This window comes from Moschus berezovskii, chromosome 2 (assembly GCF_049115385.1).
Source record: "Moschus berezovskii isolate FMDL1 chromosome 2, NW_MosBer_1.0, whole genome shotgun sequence".
In the NCBI taxonomy this organism is placed as follows: domain Eukaryota; kingdom Metazoa; phylum Chordata; class Mammalia; order Artiodactyla; family Moschidae; genus Moschus; species Moschus berezovskii.
Genome location: NC_142461.1, coordinates 103,629,295 through 103,654,585, shown reverse-complemented (window position 1 = coordinate 103,654,585; position 25,291 = coordinate 103,629,295). Strand labels below are relative to the sequence as shown.

Genomic DNA, 25,291 nt, shown 5'->3' with positions numbered 1-25,291 from the left:
CCATCCACTCGGGGATAAGAAAGGACGCGCTGGGTGGGTCCAGGTTCTACAGTCAACATCCTACGGTTAATGGGGAGGCCGAGACTTGGCGGGTCGGAATCGCTGCTGCCTGACAGGACGGCCCAGGTCTCCTAAAGGTGAAGAGTTTCATGAGGAGAAAGACACAGGGAGGGTGAGAAAAAGACGAGGAGGAGGGGAGCCGTTAGGATAACTTCACAGAAGGAGAGTAAGTAGGCAAACCAAGAAGGTTTACAGCCGAGTTGAAGGTCGGTGCGCTAACTGCAGAAACTGCTGTGCAAAAAAAAAAAAGGTTAAAATCACACTCAGGAGACCTGTACTATTTCGCTGCAGACGGTGTTCGAGGGTCAAATAAACTGAGGGAGTGCGCGAGGTGGGGCGTGAGCAGGAGGCGCAGGGGGAGAGGCGCGCGGAGCCGGCAGGGGCCGGGCCGCGGGGGGCGCGGGGCCGGGGAGGGCAGGGCCGGCCTAGCTGTGCGAGTAGAAGCCGTAGTAGCCGCCTATGTCCTTGGCGCAGTTCTTCTCGCAGTCCCGCTGGGCCAGCACCTCGCTCTTGAGCGGGGACGAGCTCTCGGACACCGGCGTGTCGGCGGGCGAGATCCGCCTCCGTTTGGCCTGCTCGTAAATCCCCGAGTCGCTCGAGTCGATGGACTTGATAGAGGAGGGCGTCTCGATCCAGCTGGAGTCGGACAGGTCCTTGGGCTTGGCGTCCTCGGCGGCGCCCGGCGGCAGCGGCGAGCGTTCGGGGGCCAGGCCCTCGGCCTCCTCGCCCAGGTAGGGGTTGGCGCCGGCCATGCGCGCGGCGGCCGCGGCGCTGTTGGGCCAGCAGGGCAGCACCGAGCCCGACTTGGCGCCGCAGTACTGCGGTGGGCTGCGCGCGCCCCAGCCCGACGGGTCGGCGTAGTAGCCGAGCGGGCGGCCCGTGCAGCCGGCCGCCTGCAGCGGCAGCGCCTTCACGCCCGCCGCCGCGTACGAGAGCAGCGTGGCCGCGTTACCCGCGAAGTCCGTGGCCGTGTCGTAGGCCGAGGCGGCGAAGTCCAGCCGGTTGTTGGCCGGAGTCACAAACCAGCGCTGCGGCGACGGCGCGCCCGGGTCCTCGGCCTGCTGCGGCGACAGCAGCCCGTTGGTGTGCGGCACGCTGCGGTCCGTGCCCGGCCCGGGGCCGGCGCCCGCGCCCGGGTGGAAACGGGCCTTGGCGTAGTTGCTCACGAACTGGTCCTGCAGGAAAGAGCCGGCCATGGCGTAGCGGGCCCCGGGCACGATCTGCGAGCGCGGGGAGTCGTTGGGCGAGGGGGTCAGGCGGTCCATGTCGCAGCCGGTGTAGATCCTGCGAGGGAGGGAGAGAGAGAGAACCGAGGGGTGGCGCAAGGTCCTTTCGGGGGCGCTGAAGAGAAGACCACCCCTGGTCGCCCACCCCCACACTCTCCACGTGTAACCTGCCGTCCAGGATAAAGACAGACAAAAGGTCACAGGCTTGCGTCCAAAATAAATCGTGAAATTATAAAGGAACCGATTTGTCCATTGGGGACCTCAAGCTGATACAGATGAAGAGGAAGGCTTCCCTCCTCTCTTGCGCTCTCTCACAGAGGGCCGAGAGAAGCGCGCAGCAGGGGATGCTCACCCACGTCTCCAATACGTGCGCACACACTGAGGCAGATCTGCCCAGGGGCTCAGGTGGCATCTGCCCAGTGGGCCTTTCTTCAGCGGTGAGAGTTTCTGAGGGAAATTTCTAAACCATTTACCCATTCCACCCTTTTAAGACTACTTTCTTCCATCTGACACACGCGGGGACTCCCCTGGTAGTGAGCATCAGACTGGCCTTGGACAGTGTTCTGAGACCCAATGGTTACTGCTGGAAGCCTCCATGGCATTATCTATTGTTTTCCCCTGTGTGTTCCTTTAACCACCCCTCCAACCATAACAATTAGAATTACTACGTGGAAATAAAGTCATCAATCAATAAAATTATTTTACAGAGGAAAAGTATTCTTTGAGCTTCTCTCCCCAGCTTTTGATTTGTTACTGGCTTTAAAAAAAATGTGGGCAAACTCTTAAAAGTACAATTATCAACCTCCGCCAAGAATCTCCCACTGGTAACAGCTCATCCTTATACAACTTGACTATGTTTCAGGCACCCTTGTCTAGGGCTGTACAGATCATTATTTAACCATCACAATTTTCCAAGTTAGGTACCATTATTATCCTACCTTACAGATGAAGAAATTGAGTCAAAAGAAAGTTAAATAACTTGCCCAACCACAGACAGTGATTGTGTTACTGGGAATTACCTTAGATAAGATAATCAAAGGTTCACTGTAGGCCCCACAGGGGCCTATAAGATCCCATTAGAACTGAGAGGGAACCAGAGACTGGATCAAGACTGGTAGACGTATTTTCTCATTCACATCACACACATGCCTCCCTTTTTTAGCTCACACATAAATGTTTTAATCTTTAATCAACAGATTAAAGAAAGAGAGCCTCAGTCTTGTCAGACCTCAATACTTTGGGGAGGAGATTCCCTAGTGAGTGGCCAAGCAAACACCCTGGTCCCCCTGAACTCTTTATTGCTCTCCCTTTTTCTCCAAAAGTGAGCCAGGCCCAAATAACCAAGGTAAGGTGGAAAGAGAGAGAGTGTCAAAAACCTTTCTACTCCAAGCCATACATATCTAAGATAGCCATTTGCATAGCTAAAGAAGCTTTTATGATAAATATGCAGTGATTTAAGAATCAAACAGAAGTGGCTTTTCCAACAGAAGTCGAGGGTTATGCTCGGATGCAGTTTGCTGACTGAACAAAATTTCCCTCCTGAAACTTAATTCCAGTCTCAAATAAGAACAAGTAGAGGGAGGCAGGAAGGGAACATAACCAGCAAGGTGCAAATATCTTCTCTGTTTACCACCACAATATTTTTAAAAGGAAAAGAAAAAAAAAAACCAATCTTCAAAAGATACAGTTTATATGCCCATCCAGGTCCCAACCCACTTGGGATTACCGAATTGATTTGTGCAAAATAAAATGCTTTGGAACAGATGTTCGCAGCAGAATTAAAAGCTCAAAATCTACAAGACCCCCCTAGTACAGAGACCAGTATCTCTGGTCTCCTGGGCCACACGCTTTCCACTGTGCTGAGCCCACCTTTTTAGATTGTGAGGAAGGACTAGAGTAGCCAAGTTTTTCTTTTTTTTCTTTTTTTCCTGGGGAATCATACTGATGAGGCTTGCTTCCTTTGGATCACTTTTGAGGGATACACTTGACAGTTACAGTGTATAACTGTATAGTCATAGTGTATAACTGTTGATGATTCTCTTCAATTTGTTATAAAAATATCAGGTGGGAAGTTTGGTATCCACCTGGAGAGAGCCACTTGTCTCCTCCACAAATTTAATCTATTCCTAATCAAAGATAGCTTCAACTCTGTAGTTCTAGCCCCAGCACTTAATGCAAGCCATGAAATTAATGTATCCTTTCCTTCTATGGTCAGAGAAAAGTGAAGGGATCCCCACAGTCCAGATTTAGATCTTGCCATATAACTCTTTGTGAACTCCTCGGCACTGTACCTGGGCTCTGAGCGAGAGAACGCCAGAACAAGCCCAGGAAGGGTTCAGTTTACACCTACTGTTGCCCCCAGAGGACAGTATTTTGACAGACAAGAAATGGAGATAGATAAGGGAGGCCTGGAGAAAAGGAAACCAGCACATTTAAGTAAAACACACCTAGATACAAATGATAAAAGAGGAAATATTTTTCTTTCAAAGCATAAATAATACACTGCAACAGCACCTGGGTCCTTCAGGAAGCCTGAAATGACTGCCCCATCAGCTGTGCTCATGAACTTGCCTGTAGTGGGTGCACATTTTTATTCAGTCCATGGTAAACTTGCACAGGAAAAGCTATTACACAAAACTTGGAAATGGGTAAATAAAAGTCACATATGCCAAGGAGACTGTAACAACTGCCAGAGCCACATGCACTTTCAGGCAGAATCGGGCGGTTTCAGACACAGACAATCTGAGCTGAGCATCTGCAGCACCACACACAACTCCCGCACCCAGGAACCAGGGCAGCTTCCCCAGCCAGCCAGCCCCAGGGTCCCCGCCAACAACTTTGTAATTCATATGAAAGCTAAAAATAGGTGGAGGAAACCTTTGACCCAAAACACAGAAGTACCAAGCCATGTCACCAGAGAGAAGAGGAGCCGTCAAAAAAGGGAAAACCCCGAAAACAACTTTGTCTTCACACTTTCTCGCTTCCAAAAGCCTTGTACAAAACAATCCACCTTTGACCCAAAGCCCAATTCCACAAATTTGAGAAGAAAGGTGCAAAACTACTTACGTATCATAATTATCCCGAAATCCTTTAGCAAAGGGGTTGTGATCTATTTTCAGTTGTGTAATCTGGAAAAGAGAAAAAAGATTAATATAATTTTACTTTTTATACAGCAGATTGGGTGTTTAAGAATATGTCATCTGCCACTTTTTACAGGGGCTAACGGCCTACAATTTCACTAGATAGCAAGGTTTCCCTAACTGAAATTTTTGAGGGAATGGGTGGAAAGGTGAAAAAAGTATGATGAAAGTTATGCTTAAATTAATGGTGACTAAAACTAAAGTATAGCTTTCCATTAGCTCTCCCATGTGTCCTAAACTGGTTCAAAGTGCTCATTTTTTAAAATGCTTGTTATGTAAATGCACTTACTCAGGCAAAAATTTTTAAGGGGCACTACATTCCTAAAATATGTTGCCTTATCTTACATGCTTCATCATATTTTTAAGTTAGCCGCTTCTGATACACAACTTGAAGAACCCACAAGTTGCATCTTGAAATCAGTTTTGATTGAAAATAAATGCATATCTTTCATTTATGATATTTTCCTGTTTTAAAAGAAACACTATCACTTGTAGCAGTCAAATCAACAGTAGTAAAATAAGTTTTTGCAAACTTGCAAGTTTGAGTTCTAGGAAGCTCACTCCATAGTCCCCAGTAATTTGATCTATTTTAGTTTTTAAATCATGAAAGTGAGTTTCTTTCGATCACCCAGAAACTGATGTTTGAAAACTAAATCAAAATTCCCAAGAGGCTCTAGAAATCCTGGTCAACTTGAATGAGGTCCGGTGACCCGCGTCGGAGACGAATAGGAAGCGTTTTCCCACCGGTTAGGTATACAGGGAAGGTGCCCAGCAGGCCCCTAGCCCTACTCCTAAAAGGCATAGCAGAGCCAGCTGTGGCGGACGTTAGTGCCCGAGCCGGGGAAGGCCCCCGGTACCGCCGCGGGCCGGGGGAAGCCTGCGCCGCCCGCCGCGCGCCCAGCCCCCAGGCCTCCTTACATCGGTGTTCTGGTAGGCAGTGACGGCGATGAACTGAGTCTCGGGAAAAGTGAACGTCTGCACGCGGCCGGGCTGGCTGGTGTCCTCCGTGCCGTCCTCGTTCACTTCCACTACATGCAGGCGGGGCTGGTACTTGTGCAAGGACTGCAAAACCACCATCTGTCCGGCGGGGAGAAAGGGAAGCGCCCGGCGGCACGTTAACGCGGTCTGCGGGCACGGGGCTGTGAGCCGCGGGCCGTGTGGAGCCTGCGAGGAGCCCGCCGCCCCGGGAAACCGATCGCGGGCCTCGCCCGGCTGGTGGCTGGCTGGCGGAAGCAGACCTGCCCCCGTTCCACCCGAGCACGCAACGCCCGAGCACCGGAGGAAAACCGGACCCGACCGCCCAAGCCTCAGGGCCCTTCTCCCAGTTCTCCTTTAAGGAGCAACAAAGATTTTCACAACCTGCAGATCCTGCGCGTTTCCTTCTCAAAATCAACCAAATATTTGTACTTGTGAAGGTTGGGAACTCGGTAATTGGGCGAGGGAGGGGGGGAGGGGGGACAGGAACAACTTTGTAGCTTGTTTAATATAATTTGGGAGGACAGAAATAGAATTTTTAAATAGTCTTTCTAATGAAGCAAAGAAACGTGTCGTTCCTCATGTTAAAGTGATGAACTGGATCTTAGGCAGGAACGAGTGTGTGTATAAGTGAGTGTGTGTGAGAGAGAGAAACCAGCGCTTGAGCCACTGACCTGCCCATTGTTGTTTGACGCTCCTTTGTTGTTTGTAAGTTTTAATTTTCCAAAAGAGATTTCTTGACGCATCCAGTGAGCCCCCGTGTTGGGGGAATCCGGATGCATATAGACCCGATTTCCTAGAGAAAGAAACAAGTTGTTTACATGTGCCCGGGGCACTGCCCAGTCCCAACTCCTCACCGCGTAGGACACACACACATACACAGACACACACCCCTTATTCCACTGCAAGGCCCATTAGCTGGGGCTTTTTTAAGGCCGCGCTTTCTTCTTATTAACTGGGAATGATTAAAATAGCTTTTGCATAATCCTCCCCCTTCTCGTCGCTCAGTCTCTCCCCCTATCCTCCTAGTTTCCTTTTAGAAGTCATTGGCCGATCGTTTTAAAAGTCTCTCGAGCCAGTCCACAAAGGCTTTAATTAATCATTCTCACCTAAATAAGTGTCAGGAAGACGTGTTAATTGGAAGGACTTGCCTTGCACATTGGTGTCCGCTTTGCCGCAAGGAACCCATTTGCCTCCTTGAAACCTCCAGTGATTGGGATCCGCCAAAATCACATCCACAAAAATATTGTAATGAGCCGTGGGATCGAGACCAGAAATGTTAAAACTTAAAAAAGGAAACATGCGCCTATTTAAATTAGGGAGGGGGGAGACAACAAGGGAAAAAAAAAAAAACATAAATGTTAAAGATTAAATGCAAGAAGCGCGGCGCCAGATAGCAAAGCAAAACTTATTCTCTCAGCATCGATGAGCGAACGTTTGCTGGATTGGAAAAAGGGTGGTGGGGGAGAAAAAGAAGAGGGACTGAAGTCTGGGAGATCGGCGGATGAACTGGAATGGGAAGTCGGCAGGTATCACTGCCCAGGTGGAAAGCGAGGTTGGCGACCCGAATCTCCACCTGTCGGTGTATCGGGCATTGATGCGTCCCTCCCATCTCCCGGCCACAGGCCAGGGCTCTCCCCCTCTCTCTCTCTCCTTTCTCCGGCCACTGACTGGCTCTCCGACCACCTTTCTAGAGCGGGAAACCGCCCCCCCCGCCCCGCTCCCCAACATCACCGCGGTGGTTATACCTTCCACTTTCGGTTTTTCCAACACCAGCCAACTCTAGGACGCGCCAGAGCGCCTTCCACTCCGCTCCCGACCCCAAATCGTCGCTGCCGCGGCGGTCACAGCCCAGGTACACATGCCCCCCGGCCGCGCCTGGAGCAGCGGCAGCCAAGAATGTAGCATTACCTTCCCTGTTTGGTGATGATCATCTCCGTTTGGTGCCGGTGAAATTTCAGCCACAGGGGCCTGTTGCACAGGTACACCTGCGCTTTGCCGGGCACCAGCCCGGGCTGTGTGGAGGAGAACTGATAGAACGGGGCTCCTTGGTAGGAGTGGCCGTACTGCTGTGGGTAGGGGTAGCCGGCGGTGGGGTAGCCCTGCGGTGAGGAGTTGGACAGGAGGCTGTTGTAGGCTCCGTTGGTGATGACCGGGTGGTGGGCCATGTAGCGGCTGGGGCTGCCGATGGAGAAGGCGGGGTGAGCCGGTCCGTGCTGGCCGGGGTACGGGAACATGGCACTGGGAGCAGTGGCCGCAGACTGTGGCTGGCTGGACTGAGAGAGGAGGTAGCGATCTGCAGCAGAGCCATCGAAACTGTGACGAAGCTCAGAGACCCCGTCCAAGACAGGAGAGAGTTTACTTCTCTGGACGTCCCCTGGTGAGTCCTTGGAGTCAGGAAAATTGTCTGTATCTGACTGATTCGTCATCCCCCTGGTAATTTTTTTCAAAGGTGAACTTCTCTCCAGGTTGTCAGTGGTCGAGATAATGGGATGATCGTGCAAGACAAGCTCAGATCCGCCTGAATGTGGGTAGCTGCTGCTCACATTGAGAAATTTCTTGGAGAGCATGATAGAAGGAGAAAGGCAGTGCTCCAGCTGCATAGCTCTAGAACCTGAACACTCGCCCTCCTGTCCCTGGTTTTTAAAGTCCTATTTATCATAAACTAGAAATCCACAGACCCCCTCACTAGACAGAAAGCACTTCAACCAGCAAATGCTTCTCAAAGGTTTGATTTACTTTTTTTTTTCCCTGGGAGAAGAGATTGGCCAATTGACACTATGCAGCAATCAGAAAAGGCTCACTTTTGATCTTGCTGCTTGTGCAGCCGATGAAACGGCTCCTGCCATTGGTTAACTGCTGACAGTAATTTAATTAGATAGACATTAATTAGGATAATCACCTGGCTCCTGGTCGCAGCGATCACGGCAAATTGAAGGGGATGATTTTATTGTTGGTTTAGGGGGGTGGGGAATGTGTATTGGTTTTACGTGAGCACTGTTGTGTCACCTTTAAGCTTTGTGACCACTGCTTTAGGAAGATTCAAAGATGTGCAATTTACTAAACATTTCCTACCTTCCCCCCTCCCCCTCCTTTGGAGCTGAGGGGCGGAGGAGGGAATTCGACGATGCTAGGAGACTTTTCGGATCTGAATGAGCCAAATATTCAGTTGAATGTAACGATTTCAAGTGCAAAGTATACAAAGCGCGAGCCGGTGGCCTCTTCTCGCCCTGTAAAAGTTCCAGAGTCTGTCTTTTCCAGTTAATACAGAAGCACAAGACACCTGAGCCAGTCCTTTGTGATCAGGTCCTGCGTGTGTCCTCAACGAACACCCCCACCAACGCACACCCTTTTAACTCCATACAGAAATAAATAAATCACTGCTACTGAGCGCCACAGCCATGAAAGTGAGCGGGAAGGGGGAGTCGTGGCGGAGAAAAGCAAGCAATTCAGCCACCCCATCCACCCACCTCGGGAAGATTCGGTTTCTTGGTTGAGCACAGAAACAGTGACAATCAATGATCTCCTTTTTAAGTTTTGAAATAATCATAAGCTGTCAGGTTGAAGTGCCTTGATGTATTTGCAGTGATGTTTACGAGGTCTTTCCTAAATATTTAATCAGCGAGCTTGGTCGCAGATTATCTGAAGAGCATCTAACTGGGGGCAGGCGCCATGCATCCCTCACGTCCCACTGCACTTCCTTCTCTCCGAGGTACGGCCTTGGCGACAGGTTCAAAAGCCTCGCCAGGAAAAGAGAGGGCCGAGTCCTCGCGCAAATGGGTTCGCTAGAAGCGCTGATCTGGGGAGACAGAGTGGAAGTGGTGTCAACGCAGTGATCTTTATGGAAGACTCGTGTGTGTGTGTGTGAGTGTGTAATGTTTATATAATCTGGAGGGGAGAAAATCCATGCCAATAATTTTAAAATGAGAAAGAATTTAAAGAGGGATAGAGAAAAGAACCAGTTTAAAAGGATGTTGGCACAAATAGATAGCACGAGGCCCAAAGCAACCCCGAGGTGTAAGAAGAGAGCCTGGTACTGGTTCCACGGAGCCTCAGTCACCGCCCGAAGCAGAGAGCCGAGAGCAGCAGAGGGTTCACCGCCCAAAGCTGCTTAGCGTGGCCAGCACCCGCCAGTCTGCCCTCCTGGGGCTTTCCCGGGACGGCCGAGCCGCGCGGGAACCAGGAGGAGGAGCGCAGCGCCAGAGCTCGGCTCGGCCCGGCGAACTGGCGGGCAGGCGGGCTCCAGGCCGGGCACCGCGGGGGCCGGCGGCGGGAGAAGCCACCCCCGCGCTCGGCGCTCGGCCCCAGGCCAGCCGCCTAGCTCCGGCTCTATTGTCTAAGGTCTCTAAGCGGCCCGAGAGTAGGCGCCCCAGCATCCTGGCGATCGCGAGGGGGAGCCGCCCGGATACCCGGGGAGCGCGGCGGCTGGCGCGTACCCCAGGGGGACACACTCTTTCCGTGCCGGAGGCTCGACCTGGGCGCCTCCGCCCGGTGGAGCTCGTGCCTTCCTCCGAGAGTGTATCTGCCTTCCCCTCACCCCCGCCGGGACACTGGGTGGGTCCTGCGCTTGATAGCGAGGGGTTGCCAGACTCTACCTGCGCCTATGCGGGCGCATTTGGAGAGCGCCGCCTGGATATTCCCGGCGGTCAGCGTCCAGCCCGGACTGCGCCCCGGTGGCGGTTCGGGCGCCTAGGCCGCAGAGGTCATCAGCTGTAGCCTCCACCACCGCGCCGCAAGCAAGGTCCGACGCAGGCGGCCCAGGGCTGGAAGGGTTGACCAGATGTCCCAGACTCAAGCCGACATAGCTTTCTGGGAGAAAAATACAGCTAGACCCCATTTTCCTTTAAAAAGCTTCATAAACAAGCAGGGGCTTAATTACTAAGGTGTTGGGAGGTGGGGGAAGGGACCGCGGCTATGACATTATTGATGCTTTTTTTTTTTTTGCCTCTTACCTCTACCGCCATTTCTCCTGAGAGCCTTTTGCCCTGTTTTGCCTACTGTTGCTTTCTCCTTTCATTAACTTCTTTGTCCCCGAATGCCTTTCTTTCCACTGTTTCCAAGGTTGCCCACCTCCCACTTCCTCAGTGGGACAGAGCCTTAAGTGTGTAGCAAAAATGGAGAGACTCTACCTGGACTCTACCTGGGTCAGGTTTTTTTATTCCTAGTACCCTGAGCTTTTTTAAAAAATGAATGCTAAAATGACATTGTTAAAGTTCAGAAGAGGGAGAGTCACCTTCCTCAGTTTTTAAGGCATTGGATTAGAAGATAAACAGGAACACTCAGATAATCAGGACTGCTTTCAGTGATTCCTCAATACAGGTTTATGCCTTTAATATGCATGCTCAAGAAGGAAAACGAAGGTTTTTCTTGGGATCAGCACTTCTGCTCTTGACTCATACTTCTGTAGAGCTGGGCTTCTCAAACTTTAAACGTGCATATGACCCACACCAGGATTCTTGATTATGATTCAGTAGGTCTGAATGTATGATGAGTTCCCAGAAGACCCAGGCGCTCCTGGTCAAAGCAGATCACACTGAATAGTGACGTTGGAGTTTTCGATGCCCCCATTCTAGTCTAAGAGGAAAGCAGGACAACTGAACCAAGTTTTGGTTCTAATGCATCAAAATCCATAAATGTGCTCATGTAAGCACACATGTACACACACACACCTGAAGTGGCTTATACAGCTTGTGGTTAAATAAGTTGTTCCGATGCCTGCCTAGGCTATCAGGCTGCTGCTGCTAAAATAGCTGTGCACTCCAAGACAAAGGTGCTCACAGAGCCGCTTCTTTGGGCATCCTCCTTTTGATGGACTCCAAATCTATAAAAACTTAGGTTTTTTTGCTAGAAGGGATTTTGGTAAGGCTTTGAAATTGGGAATGTCTCCAACATGAACCAAGTGGGAGAACGTGGTATGTGACTATGGGAGGTCCAGAAAGATGAGGTGATCAAGTAAGAACAAAAGGCAGGCCTTGTAATAAGCCTTCTCAGTCATTTTATTTACTCAGGAGCTATTTTTCAGGGGACTAAAGTGAAAGAGAAAGAAAAAAAAGTTTCAAATGTAACGTTGAGAACAGCCCTTCGATTACTGAGACCTTCTTCTGAGGGCATATTATACCAAAAAAATCTTTACTAGCTCTCATGAACAGTATCTGTGAAAGAAGTCACAGAACCTTATTTATGTATGGGGGAAAATCATGTATGAAAAAAACCCAGCTTGCACACAAGTTTAAAGCAGGCAAAAGGAAAACTTCTACTAACTTCAACTCTTATATTTTAATTATAAGTGGTTAGCTGTTATAATCCCAACAATTAATACAAATTACATGTCCTACATAAAATATACCATCACTGTCTTTAAAAGAAGAAACCACAGGACAATCAAGAAATGCTCAAAACACTTATTCCACCAAAAATGAGACTGTGAAACATACTGGGAATTTAAGCCATTTCCATTTAAGTTTCTAGCAACTTTTCTTTAGGCTACCAAGGAAAGCCTAGGATTATTCAAATAGGACAGTAATTTGGTTCATCATATTATTCATACCACCTCCAGCAGAGGCTAAGTCTCAATTCTAAATCCCCAAGTAAACTCCCCTTTAATGAAGACTTAGAAACACTTTTACCATATTTTCACAAAGGGAAAGACAGAATTAAATGTTATTTGTCTCCACACTTTGTGCACATTTCTTGGAGCACCTGGTAGGGTACTGTCCCATGAATGAGTACTAATGAGAACAATTACTTATGTACATCAAGTTAGAAACAGGTTGAAATATCTCTGAAAACTGCCATTAGTCAAATTTTTGTCTTTATCAGGAAACTGGGTCCTTCTCAGTTAATTTAAAATGAGAGAAAACAATGACAAACTTATTGCTTATGTACTCAAGATATTAAATTCACATTATGGCTCCATTTCTCATGTTGCCTTGAAGACATTACACACCTTCTACAGCTGTCTCAGCTAAAGTCTAGTGAAGTATGCAGCAGGCAACTAACTCCCAGACAATCTCAACATTGTTGGTGGAATGTACCCTTTAAAAAGAAAATCAAAGAAGTCTAAATTTAAATTGCCTCCCTTTTTTTCTTATACTACGTATCTGAAATACTGGAAGTATAATGTGTTAACAAGATATTGCGTATACAATATTAACTTGTGACAAATACTTTTAATATGTCAACATTTTTCTGGGTTACTCACTAATGAGGTAGCCACTCATTAATGGCAGTCATTTTACATTTGTGAAGTTTTGTTATCATACTGATGTTTTGTGTTATCTTAAATTGCAAAAGGAAACATATCTTTGTGTGAGATTTCTAGAGCACTGTCAAATGTTATTCTGTCAATTCCACCCAGTGCCAAAAAGACCTCAGGAGACATAGATTGTAAATGTATTTTATTTTGTAAGCAACAATCAAAATATATTTGTGTTACTGATTTCTTCAAATATTAAACGGGATCTTAACAAAATTTGTCCACTTTGATGTATTCTTATACAACTTTGGAATCTGCAAAGACCCTGACTAAAGAAATAGAAGTAATTGCACAATGGAGACTGAAGGTGTTACAGTGCTGCAAATGATGCCAGATGTCTTACTTTTAACCAAATACACCTTCAGAGGTCCCTTGATTTTGAGCATTAAGAACAACAGAGGACTATACACTGAAAGTTATCACTAAAAGCTTTTTCCATTACTTTATTTAAATACAACAGTATCCAACATAGCTGCTAAACACTGGACAATATTTGAAGTCATAAGTACATCCACATGTTCCTCCAAATGACGTTTGGGATCCTAAAAGAAAAAAAGAGTATGGAAAGAAAGCAAAAAAAACAAGAACCATATTACTGGTAGACGAATTGCTTAGATTTTTTTTTCAGTAGCTGATGAAATCGGTAAAGAAAGCCAAACTTAAATGTGTATATATATATATTTTAAAATTTTGTTTTCCTAATATACTACTACATTTTCAGGATTAATAAATCTGTTAAAATGTTAAGGAGCTGATAAAATAAATGAAACGTTGATTTACACAATGTTATGATTGCAGCAGAAATTTAAAGAGTCACAAGGAATTCTATACAGTTTGAAATCATCTGATAAAAAATTTAAGAGCATTTTATATGTATGTATAAGCCTGATTACAGGTGTATATTTTCTGCCATTCACATATATTCAATGTCTGAGAGGGTACTTTGCTCAAAGCAGACACATACCAATAGGTAAGAGTTCAATGTGAATCTCATTACTTCCTCTATAATTTTAATTTAATTTCTATATGATTTTAATGTTTCACAAACAGTACTTTAAATCAGAAATACTCTGATTTAAAAAGTCACTATTAGTAACTTAAAAATTTAAATACAATTTGTATCAATTCTACAATGTTAAGAATATTTCATGTAACTATTTCGAAAAAATGTATCACAGAAAAGAAAATAGGTACAATCCGTTAACTTAAACCTGATCAACTCTGTATTTGAAATATGAGTTAAAAATAAGGCTGAAAGTTGCATTGTAATAAAGGAAGTTAAATGAAAATGCTTAATATACATTTATATTTAAGGCTGAGCTGATTGAAATATTTCAGCTAAAAACTTGAAAGCTTTGAAATAAAGGGTATACATTGTACAAAATAAAAAATTCTCAATTAAAGCATTATTTTCTTATGTGCATTGCTAAAATACCAAGAATCCTAACTTTAAAAAAATGTTCACCACTGAAATTAATTCTTGGCTGTTGCTTTCTGAACTACAATTTCAATACGTTGATTTCTTTAAAACACCCAGAGACACAACATGCTACAGATAATTTCAAATAACTAGACCATAATATTAAATTTTCTTTAGTTAAAATAAAAACAAACCTTAGGGCATTTTAGGTGATTGAGTCTAACACTGGCAAGAAAAAAAGACACTGGTCTGATTCCATTATAGCCAGTTTTGCCTCTGCCACGCAGTAGGCCAAACTAGTGAAGTATGATATTTTAAAAAATGATTCTGATGATTATTAAGCTTTGCAATTATATATATTTTCAGTTTCACTTTTAATTTACTCCTTTTATTTGCTGCTAACTGTTAAATTGAAGCTACATCAAGAAACTAGAGCATCAGCGTCATTTATTCAAGAAATAGTTACTGAATGCTAGGTTCCAAGTTGGTGATCTAATATTACATATTAGAATAAAATATGTAGTGGGAAAAGACAACAAGGGTGACTATATCACACAGAATGAAAGAATAAGATGAATTATGTCTCATTTTGGTTTTGGAGGGTTTCTACTGTTATTTAAATCATAATATTCAGAATGCAGTGGGATTTGACTTCATCAATTATGATATTTAAGTTAGAACCTTTGCCCCTACTGCTCTATTGGAGTAACTGGTTTTGCAGCAAATTGGTAACACACTTCCCGCAGTTATCTACATTACTTCTTGTGGCAGCTGGGTGATTCTTAGAGATTTCCCATCCAAGAATGGTCCTGGCCCAAACCTACATAGCTTGTGAGATGTGATGGGATCAGAGCATATGGTAGGATGGCTGAAAGCAAAGACAGCTTAGTGTCTTGCATCTGAAATATCAAGATTCTGCCAACATCAGCAATATGATAACCATGTTCCATGAAATGAAAAAATGTAATCAACATTCTTTAAAAAACAGTCTAATTAATCTGTAGATTCTTTTAATTGGTTGGTGTGTTCCCCCCCAACCTTCAGAAAAATAGGAACTAAAATATATATTTCATCTTGGTAAAGTGAAAGAGCAAATACTTGAAACCCTTTCTCTTCACTCAGTAAAATCCTATTAGAATATTACCTATAAATTGAAGTCTACATATTGACAGATTATATATATCATTTAAAAAACTGTTATGTATGAAATAAACCCACCATTCTATTATCTTCAAGGATAATATTATTTCAGATAAAAATAATACTTTGAAAATTAACTCAGGATGCAAGTTTCCTAATTTATTTCTACTATTTTCACTAAAGATAGTATCTCATAGGTATATATTTGTGATTTACTTCTCTATAGCTGGCAAAAAGACTCTGATACCAAATAATTCAGTGACCTTTAAAATTAGCATCACATTTACATGACAGAAGAAAAATGTAGAGTGAACACAGAGAAAAAAAAAATCATACAGGCTCCAAAAATAGTTTTAACTCTCAAGAACATGTTATTATGTGACTATATAACCTATTACAGTACACCTCACCTGCTTGCCAACATTCTTTATTGCCAGCTGTTCAGGGGTCATCTTATCTTCTTCTTCTACAGCCTGTGAATGAAACATAAAGGACAGAGTTTCAAATTCTAAATGTGCTTTTCCCACTGCAAAATAATCAAAGATGATGATGATCATTAATTTTCATTCACAGAATCTTTTATTCAAGCAATTTATTGGGCAAAAAAGCAACTCTGCTAATCCTTCTGGGTAATAAAAACTATCACTACCATCATTTTGAAAACAGACTTAAGAAAATTTGTCCAAAAAAAACCCCAAAAACTGAAAACATCAAATTGGATCACCAAATGAAGTGTTAACCATTTGAAAACTGTTATGGAATTATCTGATGGATGGCTAAACTGGAAGAAGGAAGAAGCTAAGGCAGCTGCTTGTGGCACTGGGGTACTAACTAGTTTATTTTATCTTCTTTTCCTACTTTCTCTATGTTTCTCCCACAATTTCCTATTATTTTTGTCTCCTTTTTCTTGTGAGCCAAACCCATGCACACCCAGTATCTATTAGGAGGCTTCCCAGGTGGCACTAATTGGTAAAGAACCCATCTACCAATGCAGGAAACATAAGACACACAAGTTCAATCCCTGGGTTGGGAAGATACCCTGGAGGAGGGCATGGCAACCCACTCCAGTGTTCTTGCTTGAATCCCAAGGACAGAGGAGTCTTGTGGGCCACAGTCCATAGGGTCACAAAGAGTTGGACACGATTGAGGTGACTTAGCACAAAACACTTAGGGGGCTTCCCTGGTGGCTCAGACAATAAAGAACCGACCTGCAATTTTGGGAGACCTGGGTATGATCCCTGGGTTGGGAAGATCCCCTGGAGGAGGGCATGGCAACCCACTCCAGTATTCTTGCCTGGAGAATCTCATGGACAGAGGAGCCTGGCAGGATACAGTCCATGGGGTCACAAAGAGTCAGACACGACTGAGCGACGAAGCATAGCACAGCAAAACACTTAGGATCAAAGGACCTGCTGCTGACTTTTGATCCACACCTAACAGATCATATAGTATCCTCCCTTAATACTTCTACATATTTAAATCTCTAAAAGTAAAATATGTATTCAGAAAAAATTCTCATTTCTCCACATGATTTTTCACAATCATGAAGAAATAGAGTAATCTGAGGTTTTCAACACCCCAAAATTACTTGAATTAAATGCCAAATCAAGTAAAAATTAAATCAATCAAACCATATAAATAAATCACTTTCTACTATTTTCAGAATCAGCTACAAACTTTTATGTGTACGATCATAAATTTTCTAGCAGAATAATTTTGAAATAATTACAGCATTTATATTAGCTACCACTCTTGCCCTCTACCCTAATAATGGCACCACCACATAAACTCTTTACTGAGAATTCTAAGTTTAAGGAACCTCCTTCTTAACAGTTTTGAGTATGCCACTGCCTGAAACTAGGACTCTGCATCAGGTGAACTCCTTGTCTATGATTTATTCATAGCATTTTAATAAATGGAAAATGAAAATTTAAGTATCATCAATCTTAAGAAATAATACCACAGCACTTAATATGGTTACAAAGGGTTGGGGGTGGGCGGTTTAGAAGGTAGGGGTAGAAAGCAGGAAACCAAAATCCCAGTGAGGGTTAGATTTGGATACTCTAAACTTAATAATCTCACAGCTGCCAAATTTCTTCATGTGTGAACAATGAACATGTAGGAAATGCAATCATCAGACATTTCCCATAAACTGGGAAGTTTGGCTGCATTTCACACCTTCTTAATAGTTTTGTAAACAGAGAACTTGAAAATGAGCAAAGATGGCAAGTATCTAATTTTATAAATGGACAAACTATCTGGAGAATTTTCCCCAGTAGAACCAGCCTAAAGAGAAAAGATGGTGAGTAAGTATTGTATCTATCTACTGATTATTACAGGATCCTTATTTACAACACATCATTAGGAAATACATTTATGACTCATAAGACTGAAAGAAGAGAAAATAAGTTAATAACACTCCAAATCCAGAATTCCCTAGACAGAGAATATGTTCATTTTCAGAGTCAGATGTCACTCATTATTCTCAGCTAGTTAAAAAAAGGATCTCCAAAATTGTGCCTCCCATTATCTTAGTACCTTACATACATGCAAACACTAGCAACACATAAAAAGTTTGTCTTTCTAAATTACCTTTACAAATCATGACACTGTGTCTTACCAACCTGAAAACATCAGATGAATGGAACAATTCACATAAGTTTGTACTCTATATCCATTCAGCGTTAGCTGTTCCATGCTCATGCCAACAGTAGTACTTTACAGTATTGGAAGGAGGTAAGGGTTTTGGAATTTGGCTCAAAATACCAATCCATGTACAAAACAGTTATTATGCAGTATTCTGGAGGGTTGCAAATATCAAAGATGGCAGACATGCAAAGAGGAAAGTAAAAAACCACTTAAAGCACTGATCTTATTTGAAAGGTTAAACAATATAAAAAGAATATAAAAAGCTCTCAGTTTTTAAAATCTTTTCTATCATTTATCCACTTTACCAATTAGTTTTTCCATCTCCAATAATTAAAAGAGAGAGTTCACAAACTCTTTGAGCAGTGCAGATGGTAAAAAGTACTCCCAGCCATAGATGCCATCTGGAAAATGAGGAGCAGCTGTAGATTTAGGCATATACGAAGGTTGCAAACCCCCATGACAAAAGAGTAAGCACATCTCTTACATTCTGAGATAGACCAGATCATCACAACAAACCCCTAAGTATTCTCTCCATCTACCTAAGTTACCTTTACCACTTTACCATTCTGGGCAAGACCAGTTTGTCTTCATTCTGGCTAGTCACCAGGAAAAATTAAGAAATGGTACCAGCAGAAACAAATGAAATTCAGGCACAGGCAATGTCCTCACTAGGGGAACTTCTGTGTTTATGGCAACTTCTGTGATTTGGCATCAAATTTTGCTTTTGCATTCGTGCTCTTCGGTTTACTCAACCAACAAAAAAGCACTGAAAATGTTTGTGGCTATTCACACTAGAAACGTTTTTAACAGTTTATCAACAAAGACCCCCAGATGGCTATCCCATCATGCACGGTCTGCACAGTTCTAAGAAATTCCTGGAATTTGGTCTGTTATGTTATCACAATCCCCTCAGATATACCCCCTATCTTAAATAGGCTTTTACCAAACCCATTAATCTCACTGTCTTTTTCCTGGTAATGGTCAAATTTCTCAAATGGAAAGCCTCTGTTTTAAATTTTATTTTCCCTTTGACAAACACAGATTGCATCCTTGGCACTTCATTAATTGATTTTAAGGATCTCTCCACCTTGTAAATTACAATAGATTCCGTTTACCTGGACTTTCTGAAGACCTTTTCTAATACACCTATTTCTTTTTTAATTCTTTAACCTCTGGATTTTTGACATCATGTCTCTTATTTCACTTTATTGCTGTTCAGTCACTAAGTCGTGTCTGATTCTTTGCAACCCCGTGGACTGGCGCACACCAGGCTTCCCTGCTTTCACCATCTCCCAGAGTTTGCTCAAACTCATGTCCATTAAGTTGGTGATACCAACCAATCATTCTACCCAAGCCCATTTCTTGGGCTTCTTTTTTCCCCTTTGACATGTTTGCTGTATTCACTCTATAACATGCCATGCTCCCATTTAAGCATATGCTTTATAAAAATCACATGTATGGTATATTATTTCATCACTAAACAATCTCTGCATAACTGCCAGTGAATGTAACATAGGCATTTTACTTTTTTCTTCATTTTTATAGAATCAATGAATTGACTATTTAACTGAAAATCACATTATGGGTTATGAGGATTGAGAGTAAGTTTAAAATGGCTTTTATAAAACATACTTGGGAAAGCAAAGTTAACATGAAACAATCAGAAAACTCTGAGAAAGTATTACAGGTGTGAATATGGAGAACAAAAAAAATGGGTTTCCTACAATCACTAATAATTAAATGTTAACATATACATAGTAATTTACAGAATCCTTAAAACGTTCCAGTGAAATAATCTACATTTTACATAGAGAAATTAGGCACTAACTTCTTCCTATATGTTAATTACATCAATATTCATACTATAAATTTTCTTTGTAACGCTCCTTTTGAAAGTGCTTATAACACTCCAGTACATTTCATGCATGTCCTCAAGAGTACATTATTTTATATATTAGTAAGTAACTATTAAGTACTCACTACAAGACAGTTCTTCAAGAAGGTCACATTTGAGGTTTACTCTACCTGCCTATAAATCACAAATTATAATACAGTATGAAATAAACAAAAAAGGAGTATACTCAATGAATGATGGGGACACACAGCCAATAATAAGTCACAATAAAATTGTGACCTAAATATAGTCCTATCTATCTCCAAAGACCTCAAAGCAACATTCATGGCAATCTGGGAAATAATTAATTTTTAATGACACATTCTGAATAAAGCAAACCCATGATTTATTAAGTGACCCTGAACAGTGTAAATTCTTTCTAAAAATACTAGAAGGAATCCAACTTTTAAATGTAATTATATAAAACATATAAAATAAAGAGCATATGTGTGTGCCCATACAAGTGTTGTATGCATAATAGAAACTGTAGCTTGTAAAAAAAAATTTCTATGGCAGAGTCTACTACTAGTTACATACCCAATATGTCTTTTCCTTCTTTTGTAATATAACCTTGATTTTATTAAACACAGCCACAGCCATGCTCCCAGATAAATGACTGTATTACAGAGCTTTTCTCAAAGCAAAGTATTTCCACTTGATTAAGTTCATTGGCAAATGAGATATAATCAGAAGTGCTGTGTGGGACTTATAGAAAGGATCCTGAAAAGGAACTGATTTATCTGAGAAGTATCCTTTTTTGCCCCTGCATTTCTTCCTGTTGCTTGAAACTCAGATGGGATGGCTGAAGTTTTAGCAACCACCAGGAATCATGAGGAAATACAAAGGACAAAAGCCAATACAGGGAAAGTAGGGCAAAAGATGGAGATACCTGGGTTTGCAGTAATTTCAAAGTTTCACATGGCCTTGAACTGCAAGATATATACACTCCTATCTTGTTTAAGCCGTTGTTACTTCAAGCTAACACAATCTTAATTATAAATAAAACATACTTGGTGCAAAAACTGAAAAAAATTCAGGATTTACATCCCCTACCGTCCACCTTAGAGATGACACTGTTAACAGCATAATACATTGAGATATATGAGAGATAGAGAGGTTATCACTGAAAAATGGAGGGAAGGTAACATAGCAGGAACTTTTAATATTGCTACACAATGTTGTTTTATATACATAAGTTAGTACTTATAGAATTCCATTCTTCATAATAAATCCCTAAAAGAGAACATGCTGGCTTAAAGAGCTGCATGTGCTTACAAGTGAAAGATAAAATGGGAGAGGGCCTTGAAAAATGTCATATATCACTTTATTTTCCCACTAGTGGCACATTCTCCCAAACCACTTTTTTTCTATTTGAAAAGAAAAAAGAAACTACTTATATTATTAATTTTTTCTTTGAATACTTTATAATAAAGTTGAACTTTTCTTCATGTTTATATGCCACTTGTCTTCAGTGAGTTTTCCAGTTTTGTTATCAATTTATTATTGTATTTTAAAATTATTTTGTAGGAATTATGTGTCTATTATGTACTCTTTGGATACTAGCCTTTGCTGTGTTATAGGTATAAATATTTTCTGCTGGCCAGACTCCTAACAAGCATTCAATAAATGTCATTTTTATTGCAGACAAACTTTGTTGTTGTCAAAATTTTAAAAGCTCACTGATATTTTTACTAACACTAAAGTAACCTTTGGGAAGCTTGACCACAGCTTTACAAATATTGAGTCTTCCCTTACAGAAACAAGGGGATTTATTCACAAAAAATTTTTTTACTGTATTTCAAAGAAGTCATATATATTTATACGTTTACATTTTTATGGTAGTTATTCCTAAGTATTTTGTAATTTTGGATGCTACTGTGAATTGATTTGCCTTTTATAACTCATTTTACCATATGTAACTTCATGGTTACTGTAACCTATATAATTTTCAATCATAATAGTTCTAATAGTATTCTAGTTTAGTTTCATATATTTCTATGTTTGACTGCAAACATATCATACTTAAATAATGATAATCTGGCCTGATTTCCTAATACTTATATATTATTTTGTTTTTCTTATCTTATTGCACTAGCACAAAACAAGACTTTCTTATTTAATACAGCTACTTTAGTAAACCACATGTAATCATGTAATTACTTATTTTATGTTACGTAAAAGTTGCATCCAAACTTTCTTTCAGGTTACTAAACAGGACGTTTTTCTACCCAAAATGTAAACTATCAAATCTCTGAATTTACAGGGCCACATGTTTGAAAACAAAGTAAATTTTTATGTTTTAATGCTATTCTTAAAAATGTCTTCTACAATTCCTTTCTTCACTGGCGTACTTATTTACAAATATCTAATCAAATATTATCAGTTTTGAAATACTGATGCATCTTGGCATGAATAAACTAGTAGATTTGGAATAAAAGAGTTGTGGGTGTTGAAGTTCAGTAATTATAGAAAAATCAACAATTAACAGTCAAGCAGAATCTCAGCGTGGACTTCAGACTTAAAATCAAAAAGCTGATACAAAAGAATTTAATTATTTTCTAACCTTCTTTCACTTTCAGAGCTAACTGGCACCTAACTGTAATTACCTTAGTTTAAAACACCAACCAATTAAAAAGAATACTATGAGGAACTAGTTGTATGGGCCTTTCTTTTTATATTTTAAGTGTTACTAAAAACTCCACCACATTCTCTTTCAATCACAGAGGGAATTACAGCCCCAAATTTGGACTCCTTCATATCACAGCTTACACATTGTTTTCATTTTATAACCAAACCTTACAAGTTTTTGAGTACTACAGAGATTTTTTAAAACTGTAAAATAGGAAAAACTTCTGTGGATGGGCAGCAGTAACCATAAATAGGTTATTTCCTGGCAGTGATACCAATAAGAATTTACTTAAACTTGTAACGTTACAGAGAAATGAAAACCATTCCTACAGTCTGCTGAATAATAACTTGTCTTAACTTTTTAATTTATAAAAGTTAACTGTTTTAAATATGACAAACAATTTCTTCTCTTTAATCTCTACAACATATACTAGAAACATTATATATATATTTCCCTATAATCTAGAACCAATGGAGATTTTTAGCTGGAACACTACATATAAATCAGGGCAATGCTCTTCAAAGCCAACCCTAATTCTGCTGGATTTTAGCTTGTATGGGCCCATCAACATTTTTTCCAAAGCTCTCCATTCTCTCAAAAGATTGGTTGTTAACTCTTGGCAAATCGTATACACTATCTCTTGGCTAATATTTTGTAAGATGTCTTTAAATTTAAAAAAAAATTTTTTTTTTTTTTTGCTGTGACAATATCAATTTTAACTGTCTCCAAAAGCTCTAGCCCTTGCTGTCAACTTTTAGTCCCACTTAGTGAACAGCTTATTTAAATTCTATTTTTCTTTTTTGCCACACTGTGGCTTGTGGGATCTTAGTTCCCTGACCAAGGATTAAACCTGTACCTTCAGCAGTTAAAGTGTGGAATCCTAACTAATGGACTGCCAGGGAATTCCTTACTTGTTTAATCTCTTTATATCCTTTCTCAATCTTTCAGTGCATGCATGTGTGCTAAGTTGCTTCAGCGGCGTCTGACTCTGTGCAACCCTATGAACTATAGCCCACCCTCCTCTGTCCATGAGATTCTCCAGGCAAGAATACTGGAGTGGGTTGCCATGCTTTCCTCCAGGGGATCCTCCTGACCCATGGATCAAACCGGCATCTCCTGCACTGCAGGCAGATTCTTTACCAGGGAAGCCCCTCAATCCTTCTACTTCTACTTAAATTGGAAATGTTAACAGTATTAACATACTTCGAGTTACCTAGGCAGGAGAACTTTAATTCATCGTTGATTCCTTCTTCTTCCACTTTATCTATCCAACTGGCACATTTTACTTTACTAATCTGTTGATACCTCTGTTCCTACTACCACTACTATAATCCACACAGACACTTACTACCTATTGTTTGGGTAACAGGAAGTTCCTCCTAAGAAGAATCTCCATTTCAAATCTCCTCTTACAATACTTTCTTCTATATCCTTGTCAAATTATGTTTCTAAAGTCAGGTTCTGAGTATATCATGCCCCTAATCAAAAAATAAAACTAAAAAAAAATAAAAATTAAAAAAAAAACTATCCAGACTGTTATCTGACTTCAGTAATTTAAAAATCTCTATTCCCCACTATTTACCCTTTTATATACACGCTTATTATGTACTCTACCCAAACACAATTTCCTAAAGATGCCCTTGCCTATTTTGTCTCCGAGTCTTTGCTCATGACATTCAGCTGGCTTGGAGTAACATTTCTTTGTATAGCCAAATCTTACTCATGCTTTAAGGTCTAGTTCAAATGTTATTATTCTCTAAAACAGCATCCTGGATCTCTCCCAGATGAAAGCAAAAAGCTTTGAACTACAGGACTTTACCTGGACTTCTCTATGGCAGTGTTCTCTAAGTTCTAACTTGAATGGGTATACAAATTTCTTGGAAATCTTGTTAAAATGTAGATTCTGATTTAGTAGGTCAAAGAGCCTGCATTTTGAACAAGATTACAAGTGAAACTGATGCAGCTGGTCTGTGGAAAATTTGAATATTAAGGTGTTATCAAACACACCAGTTATGGTCTAGTACTCTGGTACTGAACTTTTCTTACTGCTCTTATTTTCCTAAAAATGAAGGAAGAATCCCTGTTTTCACTGAAAATTGTACAGAAGATATTTGATAAATATTTATAACCATAACACTGTACATACAGTGTGTATATATGCTTTACAAATCACAGGTTTTCGATCCTTTAATAGATCGCAAGCTATATGTCCATGTACATAATATGTATATATATAACTGAAACAGAATGAAATCAAGTCAGACGAGAAAGAAAACAGAATACATCACTTGTAAAAGGGTAAATATTGTTTCACAGAACTTCTGTTGTAATCCCTGGAGAAGGGAAAGGCAACCCACTCCAGTATTCTGGCCTGGAGAATTCCATGAACCATATAGTCTCACGGGCTTGCAGATTCGGACACGATTGAGAGCCTTTCACTTCACTTTACTTCTGTTGTAATATTTACACATGCATACAAATACATTGCATGTATTGGGTCGAAATGTAAAATCTATTCATTATATGGATTTTGGTCAAAAAAGTAGAAAAACATAGGAGTTGAACCATGTCCACCCTAAAAGGATACACTGAAATCATAACCTTGGTTATAGCTTAGAATTATGCTGCCACAAGCCAAAGAATACCTAGGGACCAACAGAAGCTGGAAAAGAAAAACAAGGACCCTCCCCTACTAGAGGCTACACAGGGAGGAAGGCGCTGCCAACACCTTGATTTTGGAATTCTAGCTTCAAATTGTAAAAGAACAGAAATCAGTGAATAAAATGTTATCATGACCATGTATATTTGTGTGTGTATGTGCACGTGATCAGTCTTTCAGTCACATCCAACATTTTGAAACCCTATGGACTGTGCCCTGCCAGGCTCTTCTGACCATGAGATTT

The 25,291-nt window shown here is 41.5% G+C and overlaps 2 protein-coding genes across 2 annotated transcripts in view; both read right to left on the bottom strand.

Annotated features, from left to right (window-relative positions):
* Positions 1 to 485: 485 nt before the first annotated feature.
* On the bottom strand, positions 486 to 8,004 carry TBR1 (T-box brain transcription factor 1). The gene is made up of 6 exons (XM_055398306.2): positions 7,313 to 8,004; positions 6,553 to 6,707; positions 6,076 to 6,197; positions 5,345 to 5,503; positions 4,353 to 4,414; positions 486 to 1,344 (listed from the first exon to the last, which is right to left on the bottom strand). Exons 1-6 carry the CDS (start codon positions 8,002 to 8,004, stop codon positions 486 to 488), a joined length of 2,049 nt encoding a protein of 682 aa, XP_055254281.2.
* A 4,777-nt stretch (positions 8,005 to 12,781) lies between these two features.
* Positions 12,782 to 25,291, bottom strand: part of PSMD14 (proteasome 26S subunit, non-ATPase 14) — a 104,575-nt gene continuing 92,065 nt past the window's right edge. Inside the window, exons 11-12 of the mRNA XM_055397010.2 lie at positions 15,627 to 15,689; positions 12,782 to 13,198 (exon numbers count right to left, since the gene is read on the bottom strand). Of these exons, the coding sequence (XP_055252985.1) occupies positions 13,100 to 13,198; positions 15,627 to 15,689 (162 nt within the window). The 3' untranslated portion in view covers positions 12,782 to 13,099. The remainder of the gene's footprint in view (positions 13,199 to 15,626; positions 15,690 to 25,291) is intronic.